The sequence below is a fragment of the Chiloscyllium punctatum genome, chromosome 38 (genome assembly GCF_047496795.1).
Source record: "Chiloscyllium punctatum isolate Juve2018m chromosome 38, sChiPun1.3, whole genome shotgun sequence".
In the NCBI taxonomy this organism is placed as follows: Eukaryota; Metazoa; Chordata; class Chondrichthyes; order Orectolobiformes; family Hemiscylliidae; genus Chiloscyllium; species Chiloscyllium punctatum.
In genome coordinates this window covers 62,942,710-62,955,621 of record NC_092776.1, presented here as the reverse complement: position 1 = coordinate 62,955,621, position 12,912 = coordinate 62,942,710, and the positions used below count along the sequence as shown (strand labels likewise).

The following is a 12,912-nucleotide window of genomic DNA, read 5'->3' as shown; positions in this document are numbered from 1 at the left end:
TATTCCAATTTCTTTCCTCAACATAGCATTATCTTAAACCCATATCTCTTCTATCCTCAACTCCAACGAAGAGTGTGCACCAAGATCATGGATTCTGTCAACAAGTTGAGATTTATCTATTCACCTACCTCTGCTGATGGCATCCCTTTACACACCTATCAACCCAAACCTCTCCCAAAATTTTCCCCTTTCTTGCCCTGAATTCTATATTAAGACACAACTGTTAAAACTTCTTTGACAGTTTTCCTCCTTTATATTCCCCTTAAGACCTAATTTTTTGACCAAACTTTTAGTCATCTTTCCTTGTGTCAGTTTTTACCTAATTGCTATCTTGTGGAGTGCTAGGCAATATCTTTGTGTTAATAATCAAACCTGTGTTACGGTGCAGAACGAAGCCCATTTGGCCTCATTGTGCCTGAACCTACTCTTCAAGGAAGCATCATTACCAAGTACCAATCTCCTGCGTTATTCCATACCCTTGCACACTATATTTCTACACTAATAATCATCCAGTGCCCTCTTGAATACCTTAATTGAACCTACCCCGCACATTTTCAGGCACAGTTTCACATTTCCATATCCTAACTACTCTCAGAATTTATTTCATCATTCTTCTTTTGCACATCACTTTAAATGATAAGAAGCTTCTTATCTCTCCAGCCTGCTCAAAGAAAGTAGTGGATATGGGTACAGTTACAACATTTAAAAGACATTTGGATAGATCCTTTAATAGGTTTGGAGGGATATGGTCCAGGAGCAGGCAGGTAGAACTAACTTAGTTTGGGATAATGTTCAGCTTAGACTGGTTGAACTGAAGGGTCTGTTTCCATGACAAAAACAACTGAACAGAATATTGGACAAATTTGCTCAAACGTGTGGATTCCCCAGTCCAAACTTCTTTATTATGTTGAAAGTCCGTTGTTATTGTGGTTATCTTTCTAAATATCCTTCAATAACTCCATTTCCTGAAGTAATACTCTTCTAATACACTGTTGAAGCCAATATAAATTAGAGTTTAGTGCTGCAGTTTTATAGTGCAATTTTGAAAATTTATTGCTTTGCATTGCTTTCATTGTTCTCTGTCTTTCAGTTTTTTGGCGTTTTAATAACTTGGCTGTATATCAGCCGGCTGGAAGATATCATCTATGAATATGATGCCATGGATATTGGCCTGATGAGTGGACCGTCTTATGGAAACTATGAAAGTGCAAGCACATCAGGGGCAGGATGCTGTTGGTGTTTACCTACTCTCGATGCTGTTGTGTGAAATTTGTTGTATGGGTAATTATATCGAGTTACTGGTGTCTCAGGAAGCAGTACAAGTTGTAATACAATCCAGGGATTCTGATGGTGTTAAAAGATTGAGTTTATATTGCAGCAGTTTAAGAAGACAATCTAAGTCCACCAAAAAAAAATTTTGGCACTGAAAGTAAACAGAGCACAGTTTTGGGTGGAGATCAGAGTTAAGAATCTATATCCAAATTGAAATCCAGCTTTTAAGCTTTCAGATTCTGGAAGACCTGGGTTGTATTACCAATATTTTCTGTATTCTCCCTTCATTTTGTATTACAGTACTTATAACACTCTAAAATTCCCATTCTTTCCATTTAATGTACAAGAAGCACTATATCTCTCTACACTTTTTAAAGGTGCTGTCATTTTGATTTCAGGGCAAATATGTTTTGTTTTGTGATAATGCAACCTTGTATTTTGCTACCTCTCTGTCCTGTTACTGCTCCTTTGCAATAATATAACTATTCTCAAGGTGCAACAGGTACTCCATCCATGTATTTCACCATCATAACCCTGAACAACATAAGTAGCGCCTCGACATACGAGCAAATCGAACAAGATTGAACGTAAAAGTTTGCTTCAACGTACGTATGAAATTCAAGGTACGAACGCAAAAAGCCCGTGTGCAACCATGTGGTTTCATTGTTCTACTTTGCTACACGATTGTTGAACACAAAAGCTCTCTGGTCCCGCGTGATCTCATTCAGTTCGTCTTTGGTGCGTGCACTGTGTACAGCGTTCGTTGCTACGTCCAAGCATTCTTATGCTATCCAAACAATGGGAAAAATTGATTCAGTTCGTGAACCGGGTCCCGGAACAGATTAAGTCAAGGCGCTACTGTATTACAAATTGAGACAAGAATTGGAATGAATTACTTTTTGTGCGTTATGATCATGGATGAATTGCAGATGTAACCACTCCTTCAGCTGGACTCGCTTCGTCCAAATGTTTTATACAAACATGGACTTGTGTACTTCATCCTACAACAATCTGCGTTCCATCAGGTGAATGTTCAGGATTTTAGGCTGACAGGCAACTTGCTGCTTTTTAATATTTTTTGTAAATTTGATTGCAATGTGTATCTAATTGTTAAAAGGATAGACAGAGAGCAATTTTACCAACATGACTGATTGCAAGGAATTTTGCCTCTTGGGAAGTACACATCAGGAAATCCCAGGTATGACATTTTTTTTCCCTTCTCATATATTACAACTGGTGGGGGAAACTCCTTGTAGGTTTATCTGAGGCAAACGTGGAGAATTCTGGAGAAACTCGGGACCTCTGGCAGTATCTGAGGAGAGAGAAACAATTAAAGTTTCAAGTCTGGTATGACTCTTCTTCAGAAACAGACTCAAAACATTAATTCTGTTTCTCTCTCCTCAGACACTGCCAGATCTGCTGAGTTTCTTCACCATTTACTGTGTTGTTTGATTTCCAGCACCTGCGGTATTTTTCCTTTATTCAAAAGTTTCATGTGATTTCAAGTTTTCATGTTTTTTGCAAGATTCATTTTCATGCAGCTAATTGAACAGGAGAGGCTCCAGTACCACAGATGCAACTTTTCAACCAGTTCAATTCACTCACATTATAAGGATTTTGGACCCAACAGCACTCCAGTAATAGTACTAAAGACGTGTTCCTGAACGAACTTATTGCATCCCCAGCCAAGCTGTTCCAGTACAGCTGTAACACTGGTATCCACCCAAACCATGTAGAAAATTGCCGAGGTATATCTTGTACTCAAAAAGTAGAACCAAATTACCACTCAATCCATCTATTCTTGGATATCAGCAAAGTGATAGAAGGGGCCATCAATTGTGCTTCCGAGATGAGCATTCTTGTGGTTGTTGGAGGTCAGTCATCTCAGCTCTTGGACGACATTATAGAAATTCTTCAAGGTAGTGTTGTAGACAAAGCCATCTTCAGCTACTTCATTGCTGACCTTTCCTTCATTATAATGTGGGGCTGTTCATCATTGATTGCACAATTAGCACCAATCTTGACGATTCAGATACTAAAAAAGTGGCTATCCATTTGCAAAAACACCTGGACAGCATTTTGGCTCAGGCTGGTAATGAGCAATTTGCATTCATGATAGACAGTGCTGAATTCCAACAGGAGAGAATCAGACTACCTACCCTTGACATTCAGTGGCATTACATTGCTGAATCCCCCACTATCAACATCCTGGAGTTTGTTGTTGACCAGAAACTGAACTGGAATAGCTATATAAATACTGTTGCAGCAAGAGTAGGTCAGAGGCTGGAATTCTACAGTGAGTAACTCATCTCCTGTCTCCCCAAACCATGTCCATCATCAGCAAAGCATAAATCAGAAGTATGATGTAATACTCATCTGACCTAAAAAATAAGTGCAAATCCAACAGCAGTCAATAATCTCAAGACAATCCAGGTCAAACTAGTCTATTTGATTGGCACTGTGTCCACATTCTCTCACTCCAACACCGGCGCATACACTACAGTGACATCAAAGAACAGGGTAATAGATAATATGAAATACCACCACCTACGTTTCCCCTCCAAGCTGCAACCCTCTTGACCTTGAACCATATTGCTGTTCCTTCACCATTTCCGGGTCAAAGTCCCGGAAATCCCTTTTTATTAGCACTTTGGGCATACCAAAGACCACATGGACTACAGTGGTTCAAGAAGACAGCTCATCACCACCACCATCTCATGGGCAATAAATGCTGGTCTAGTTGCTGATGCCCATATCCTGTGAAAGAATTGAGTAACTGAAATGTTACATAGCATAGAACGTTTTCCTGAGATCTGTGATTTGGATTTTATTATAATTAAATTTTGAAGATTTATAGATTTCTTAAAATTAAATTCCACAGACTGAACATAATAATGGAAAGATTAAATTCAGTAATATTTTACACTCATAAGAATAACTGACATTTGTTGTTCATTCTTAGAGTTTAGTCATTTCTGTGCCAATTGACTTTATTGTATTCATAATGTAGATCTGACTAACTGTGAGACAAGCTGAGATCTTCCATCATTTTCACCTCTTGCCCACTTCTTTGATCAGGAGTCTTTCTTGCTGTGTGAGGTTTTCCCTCCATCTGAATCCTCCTTTAGCCTCTAATCCTTTCTAGATTTATTGAGAACTGATCTCCTCACTCACACTCACTTGTCTTATTTTTTAACTTTTGTTAATCTGTACTTAGAGGTCTGATGTTAACATTGTCATCAGATTTTCTGAATAAAAGCCCAAATGCCAAACAGCCCATTTCTATCTGTGGCGATGCTGTCCCTTTAAAAAGGTTATTTTGTCCTGGGTTTTTTTTTAAGAGAGATTTTAAAGGCAGAGGTGACAAACTCACAACTAGGGGCGGCCTAAGTAAACAACATAGGAGGCCTTTAGGTTTTTTTTAAAAAGGTGGAACAATGAAAGCAGCTTGAGTGGAGGTTGCCAGTTCTCACAGACCAGGCTTCCTGTTTTTTTTTTAAACAGTCAGAAACTGTTTAGGATCCCAGAAGAGGTGCAAGCTTCAGTGATTAATCCCTAGCTGTTGCTTTCTCTGAAATCTGTCTTGATGCTATTTCCTCCTGGATTGGAGAACTGCATGTAAGAATCTCTATCAATTTTTACCTTTTTTGCCAAGGGGTGTGTTTCTGGGATGTTACTATACTGGAACAGTTAATTAGTAATAGATGCTGTATGTATTATTCGGTTTAAGTTTTCCAATAGTTAAGTTATTCAAAATTCCTATTTCTTTTGTTTGTGTTTTAACTGTAGAGTTTGAATGAATTGTGTTTTGTTTAATGTCGTGTAGTTTGACCAGTCACATCACAACTGGAACATGACTTCACATGTACTTTTAAAATAAGTAAAAGTTAAAAGTTTGGGCTAACTTCTTAAAATACTTTGAGGGGGCTGGTCTGGTTCACAGCATACCATCTTCATAAAATCCAAAAACAGGAATTCCAAATTAGACCTTTCATTTCAGCCTGTTAAAGACCCATTGAACAGATTTCCTTCTACTTCAACTGTCCTCTCACCTTGTTCATACTATTCCATGATTCTTCTGTCGCTTTCTGGTTTCTTGACCTGAACCATTGGGCGGCATGGCTCAGTGATTAGCTCTGCTGCCTCACAGTGCCAGGTGAATCAGGGATGTACACTCACTTTTATCAAATTTAGTATCTTGTATTCCCTGCTTAGTACGTGGTCTACTCCACATTGCAATAATTGAACCCAGATTGGGTGACTGTCTTGTAAATGTTCAGTCTCCAAACATTTCCAATTGGCTGTCATTTAAATTTCCCATCTTGTTTTCATACTGACTTCACTGTTCATGACCTGCTGTGGGTAAAATAAAGCTTAAGGTAAGTTCAAGAAACAGAACCTCAACTTTCCAGTAGATATTTTACAACTCCACAAACTCAGTATTGAGTTCAACAAATTCAGGACAGAAGCTGTTTTTTTCCTTTTGCTTATTGCACTTTGGTTTTATTCTTGTTTGTCTCTGTGTTTGCTTTCAGAAGCAGCCTATCATTGCTTTGCCATTCAGAATGCTCATTGACACATTTTTTCTCTTCTTCCAATCCCATTCTCTCTGGCCTTGCCTCACAAATTTATTATTATGATTTAATATTTCTTGATTCTAGTGGCAGTCATTTATGCCTGCTACCCCAGAATTGGGCCATGGAGGCTCTTGCCCCATAGATCCCGTCCCTGGCCTGCAGCAGAAAGGCCACTTCCCTTGAATCAGCAGCTTCCTGTGGGATGCTGGACCAGTCCACCAGCAGAAAAATTCCAACCAGGCCTTAAAAGTACCTCATTATGATTGTGCTTCCAATAGCTTCACAATATTCTGTCATTCACAAGATCCTGAACCCAATATCACCTGTCAGCAAAACAAGTGAGGCTGGATGGGCCAGGTATTGCAGCATCTTGAATGGCAGCAACCTGAACTGTATCTACTCCTGCCACAACCCAGCTGCTGGGCATTGCTTCCCTACATCTATAGATCCGCCAGTGAGCAAGCCTCTGAGCAGCAATATATTTGTGCCATACTGCTTACTGCTCAAGAATCGTCACTCAGCTCTCTGTGGTAATTATGGGCCTCTCTATAGCTAAGATTAAGAACACTTTTCTAGCTGCTGCGTCCACCTCCCTTCATTCTCCTATCATTCCCCCTAAGATTTGTCCTACCCGAGCCATTAAGTCTGTTAGAGGAGTATAGTGGCATTTGTTTAAAGTGGACTGAATAAATTGGTTAAGAGAAAGTGAGCTCTGTAGATGCTGGAGATCAGAGTCGAAGAGTGTGGTGCTGGAAAAGCGCAGCCGGTCAGGCAGCATCCGATGAGCAGGCCTGACTGGCTCTGCTTTTCCAGCACCACATTTCTTGGATAAATTGGTTACAAAGTAAGTCAGTGGAAAGCTGGCAGGTATTTAAGGAACTAATACTTTACTCTCAACAAAGATACATTTCAATGAGGATGAAAAACTCTACCAGAAATGTGCACCATTCCTACCTAACTAAGGAAGTGAAGCGTGATATCACATTGAAACAAAGGCATTTGAAAATTAGTGGTAGGACTAGGGAAGTCTTAGCAAAGTATGACTGAAAAATTGTAACAGGGAGAAATTGGAGAACACAAGAAATACATAAAAATATTAATCCAAAAGCTATCCATGGAGTAAATGAAAATCTGGCAACAGGAAGAGAGAAACACTGAACAAATGCTGTTGCTAAGTAGTAGGAAAGATAATATGACAAGTTCCCTGGTGCTGATGGTCTGCATATGAAGGTCTTAAAAGATGTTACTCCAAAGATAGTGGCGACACTAGTTGTTTACGTCCAGAATGGAAATATAAAATATCATCAAGGAAGAAGGCAGAAAGATAATAGATAACTATATAATCTCTATCTTTGGGAAAATGTTAGAATAATAATACATTGTTGATGATGATATTAGCATGGATAGAGGAATGGCTAAGTAACAGTGCGTTAGGATAAATGGTCATTTTCCGGCTGGCAGACTGTAATCAGTGGAATACCACAGGATCAGGCCTGGGGAGTCAGCTGTTTACAATTTATATTCATGACTTGAATGAAAAGATGAACTATGTTATGGCAAAGTTGCTAACAAAACGAAGGTATAAAAGCAAGTTTTTTGGAGGATTCAAAGCATTTGCAATGAGATATAGTCAGTTACATGAATAGGCAAAATTTTGACTCATGGAATATCATGGGAAAATATGAGGTTCACTTTGGCATGAAGAATTGTAAAACAACTTGTTATTTAAATGGTGAGAGACTGCACAATGTTGTGGTATACAGAGATCTGTGCATTTTTGCAGACGAATCACAAAGCTGTCAAGCAATTAGGAAGGCAAAGGGATTGATGGCGTTTATTGAAAGGATAATGTGGTATACAAGTATGAAATCTTACTACAGTTGTACAGGGCATTTGCACCTACATCAATTTTTGCTTGCCTAATGGGAGATAATATATTTGCTTTAGAAGTATTTAAGAGATAGTTAACTAGGCTTATCCTGCAATAAAGGATTTAATTCATGTGGAAGGGTTGAATCTATACTCATTGGAGTTTAGAAGAGTGATGGGTGATATTATTTAAGTTTCAAAGACTCTGAGGGGACTTAATAAAATAGATGCTGAGTGGATGTTTCCACTAATGGGGGAATCTAGAACTGGGGGCAGATTTTCAAAATATGGAGTCCTTCACGTAAGACACAGATGAAGAAACTGTTCTGCCAGAGGTTCATTAATCTTCAGAATTCTTTAGCACAGTGTGCTTTGGAGACTGCTATTTAAGTCAGAATTGGACATACTTTTGATGAGCAAGGAATTCCGAGGTGATTGTATTAGCTAGTGGTGAAGGCTTCAGGGGCCAAATGACCTTTCACCCGAGTTTCTTACGTTCTCGTTCCTGTCCTGAGGCTAAGCCAGACCTTGGTTTTTTTTTAAAAATTCATTTGTGGGACTTGGGCATCAGTGGCTGACCAGCATTGATAGCCCACCCCTATTTGTCCTTGAGAAGCTGCTTTTTTTTGAATTGCCACAGTCCACCTGCTGTGGGTTGACCCATAGTGCCAGTAAGAGGAAGGGGGTGAAGGTAGTTCCAGGAGTTTGACCCAACTACTGTGAAGGAACAGCGGTATATTTCTAAGTCAGGGTGGTGAGTGTCTTGGAGGGGAATTTGCAGGTGGTGCTGTTTCCAAGTACCTCCTGCCCTTGTCCTTCTAGATAGAAGTGGCCACGGGTTTGGAAGATGATATCTAAGAATCTTTGGTGAATTTCTGCAGTGCATCTTGCAGATTAGTACATACTGCTGCTACTGAGTGCTGTTGATGGAGAGATTGAATGTTTAGATGTGGTGCCAATCAAACGTGTTGCTTTATCTTGGATGGTGTCAAGCTGCTTGAGTGTTGTTGGAGCTGCACCCATCTAGGCAAATGGGGAGTATTCCATCACACTCCTGACTTGTGCCTTGTAGATGGTGTATAGACTTTGTCGGTGAGTTGCTTGCTGCAGTATCCCTAGTCTCTGACCTATTTCTGTAGCCACTGTGTTTATGTGGCGAGTCCAGTTGAGTTTCTGGTCAGCCATAATGTTGCACTTTACTCTGAGATAGCTTCTGATCACATATCCACAGAATCATCAAGACACTGTCTATCCACCTCTATATTCACACTGGTTCAGCTGTTCTGCTGCTTAAATGTTCATCTCTACCTTTAAACCTCGCTAGTCTTGCGCTTTCCTGGCTGATCTCCCACATTCCTCACTACAAATTTAATACTTCGCAGTCTAATTCAACCAACATCAATAAAACAGATAAAGTGGTCATTATAGCCTTGCTGTTCATGCGATCTTTGTGTTACTTGACTGTCACAACATTGCAGTGAAGATTTCACTTCATTAGCTGTAAAGCTTTGTGGCAAACTGACATTGTGAAAGCTGCTATAGAGATGAAAATTCTTATTCAGTCATCAGACTTTTGATGAATGAGTAGATTAAGTAAACAGTGCAAATTGTACATACTTTGAATTGAATCAGTTTGTTTCTTAATAGAGCTTTTCAAATTAGATTGTAAATATGGAACATTTTTGGGATGGGTTAAATGCAACATCTGCCTCAGTTAAACATTACAGCCTTTCAATAATTCTGGATTAGTGGTGCTGGAAGAGCACAGCAGTTCAGGCAGCTCTCCACTCTTCAGGCTCTCTGCCTTTGTTCCTGATGAAGAGCTTTTGCCTGAAACATCGATTTCACTGCTCGTTGGATGCTGCCTGAACTGCTGTGCTCTTCCAGCACCACTAATCCAGAGTCTGGTTTCCAGCATCTGCAGTTATTGTTTTTACCAGCCTTTCAATAAGCCTAATCTCGCTCTATTGTGCAATGCATTGTAACACTTCTTAGCTAACCACAGGCACTGTTGATTTATAGATAATCCACATTGACCACGAAAGCTGTATCTGCTAATACTTAGTTCTGAGGTATTAATGAAATGACTTGCCCTGCTCTTGGGGTTGCACATTTTTCTTGCAGCATTTCATCACAGCAAATGTTTTGCTAGGTAACAGCGTTAAGGTTAAAAATCACAAGACACCAGGTTATAGTCCAACAAATTTATTTGACAACACAAGCTTTCAAAGCCTCTCTTTTTCATCAGGTGCTAGTGAGAGAAGAGGACCTTAGACACAGAATTTATCAGTAAAAGATCATGGAACATACAACTGATGCAAACTAATTAAATACAGTTAAGGTAGCTGTTAAATCTTTTTAATCAGTTAGAATGGAGATGCAGGTTTCAATTGATTAATATACAAATCCCAGAATTTCATCAGTCTTATGGCCCTTTGATCTCTTACTTACAAATTCTGTGTCTCCCTCTTTCACTAGCACCTGAATAAGGAGTGAAGCTGCAAAAGCTTGCATTTTCAAATAAACGTGTTGGACTATAACCTGGTGTCATGTGATTTTTGACCTTGTCAAACCCAATCCAACAGCGGCACCTCCACATCAAAGTTACAGAAGAAAGGCAGACTAAGGGACATGGATAGGGTAAATAGGCAAGGTATTTTCCCTGGCATAGGGGAGTCCAGAACTGGAGGGCATAGGTTTATGTTGAAAAGGGAAAACTTTAAAAGGGACCTAAGGGACAACTGTTTTGCACAGAGGGTGTTGTGTGTATGGAATGAGCTGTCAGACAAAAGTGGTAGAGGCTGGTGCAATTGCATTAAAAAGGCATCTGGATGGTTATATGAATAGGAAGGGTTTACAGGGATATGGGCCAAGTACAGGAAAATAGAATTAGATTAGCTTAGGACATCTGGTCAGCATGGACAAGTTGGACTGAAGAGTCTGTTTCCATTCTGTACATCTTTATGACTGTATGATAACTAAAATAAACATCAACCATAATCTAACAAATTCCTGAACAGACTCAATGGAGACTGAATGGTGTCCACTTGTGCCTAAATTCCAAATGGTTTTTACAATCTAATTCAAAACAATATTTTATAAAAATTATATATAAAAAACTATTTCAAAATCATTTGGTGACTGATAAAACTGACATTTTTTTGTTCAAAGATCCATCAAATCATTTTTTGTCTTTGTTTGCCTTTGTGAGTTAGGCACTGTAAGGAAAGTTTGAACTTTGTGCATCTTCTACTGTTTATATGCTGGCTGAACAGCAAAGATAATGTTCTGTCAGTCTGCACTATTTTAAAATAACAGTATGGTTCTAACTATTGTTGCAAAGGCCTCTAAATGATTGCTTATGGATACTCTGGTTTTTATGATTTTGAATATTTTAAAATGTTTAAGATCTAATACATTTTGTTTCTGTATTAACATTTCACAATAAAGTCTGTGTTAATCATCTAACAGTTAAACATTAATTGTGTCCATAAAGAGATGATTCTCACTGGGTATGTCATGTCTCACATTTAATAATATATCCATGGTTACAGGTTTACACTCAAGCAGTGGCTGGCATCTCTGTGTCTTGGTAAATTGTAGTGATATTAGGTCCCAGATGGTAAAGGAGCTGATTCACATGGCATTCTCGGATGAGCAGATGCTGTGTTTTTGGGTATCATTATAGACTAATGGCATTCAACCATTAAAGAAAGCATTGAAGGTGCAAATTACATTATCGTGAAGATGCATTCCTGATTGCTAACACCTGAACAGAGTTGAAAAGCGTGGCACTTGAAAAAGTGCAGCAGGTCAGGCAGCATCTCAGGAGCAGGAGAGTCAACGCTTCAGGCATAAGCCCTTCATGAGGAATGTGAAGGGATTAGGGGGTGGAGAGGTAAAAAGAGGGATGGGGCTAGGGGAAAGTAATAGGATGGCAATAGGTGGATGCAGGTTGGAGGTGATTGTGATAGGTTGGTAGGGAGGTTAGAGTGGATAGGTGGAAGGAAGATGAGCAAGTAGGTCAGGTCAAGAGTGGTGCTGAGTTGGAGGGTTGGATCTGGAATGAGGTGGAGGGTGGAGAGATGTGGAAACTAGTGAAGTCAGTGTTGATGCCATGTGGCTGTTGGGTCCCAAGACGAAAGATGAGGTGTCCTTCCTCCAGTTGGCAAGTGGCTTTGGTTTGGCAATGGAGGTGGCCCAGGATTTGCATGTTTTTGGGGAAGTGTGAGGAGGAGTTGAAGTGGCTAGCCACAGGGCAGTGGGTTTGTTTGATGCATGCAGACCAGAGATGTTTCCTGAACCATGAGTTGGCGCTTGGTCTCACCAATGTAGAGGAGATCACATCAAGAGCAATTGATGCAGTAAATGAGGTGGGTGGATGTGCAAGACAAATCTCTGCCAAATTTGAAATAATCTTTGAGCATTGGACCGAGGTGAGGGGTGGAGGTTTTGCACCTTGTGCGGTGACAGGGGAAGATGCTGGGTATAGAGGGTGGGTCAGTGGGGAGCGTGGACCTACGGAGGGAATTGCAGAGGGAATGGTTTCTGCAGAGCGTGGATAGGGGTGGGGAGAGAAATATATTTTTGGTGGTAGGGTCTGACTGTAGGTGGCAAAAATGGCAGAGGATAATGTGCTGTATTTGGAGATTAGTGGGATTGAATGTGGTGTCAAGGGAGGCTCTATTTGCAGTTAGGGGGAAGGGGTTCGAGGGCAAAGGTGCAGAAAGTTGAGGAGTTGTGATGAAGTGCATTGTTGATCGCTGGGGAGAGGAAGTTGTAGTCCTTGAAATAGGATATCTGGGAAGTCCTGGAGTAAAATTGCTCCTCCAGGGAGCAGATATGGTGGATTAATTGGGATTAAGAGAATATGTTTTTACGGTATATGAATAGAAAGGGTTTAGGGGGGTGGATATGGGCTGGGTGCTGGCAGGTGGGACTAGGTTGGGTTGGAATATCTGGTCTGTATGGACGAGTTGGACCGAAGGGTTTGTTTCTGTGCTGTACATCTCCATGACTCTCTGCTGAAAATCTGAAACAATGGAGATTACTCGGCAGGTCAGGCAGCATCTGTGGAGATAAAACAGAGTTAACTTTTCAAATCCAGTGACTTATTAAGTTATAGAATCATACAGCGTGGAAAGAGACCCTTTGGTCCAACCAGTCTATGCAAAACATTATCCTAAACTAAACT

The 12,912-nt window shown here is 40.0% G+C and overlaps 1 protein-coding gene across 2 annotated transcripts in view; it reads left to right on the top strand.

Annotated features, from left to right (window-relative positions):
* Nucleotides 1-11,186, top strand: part of tspan15 (tetraspanin 15) — a 189,393-nt gene extending 178,207 nt beyond the window's left edge. For both annotated transcript variants that reach the window (XM_072558013.1, XM_072558011.1), the window contains one exon: nt 1,091-11,186. In XM_072558013.1, coding sequence (XP_072414114.1) covers nt 1,091-1,267 — 177 coding nt within the window. In that variant the 3' untranslated portion in view covers nt 1,268-11,186. The remainder of the gene's footprint in view (nt 1-1,090) is intronic.
* Nucleotides 11,187-12,912: the final 1,726 nt, after the last annotated feature.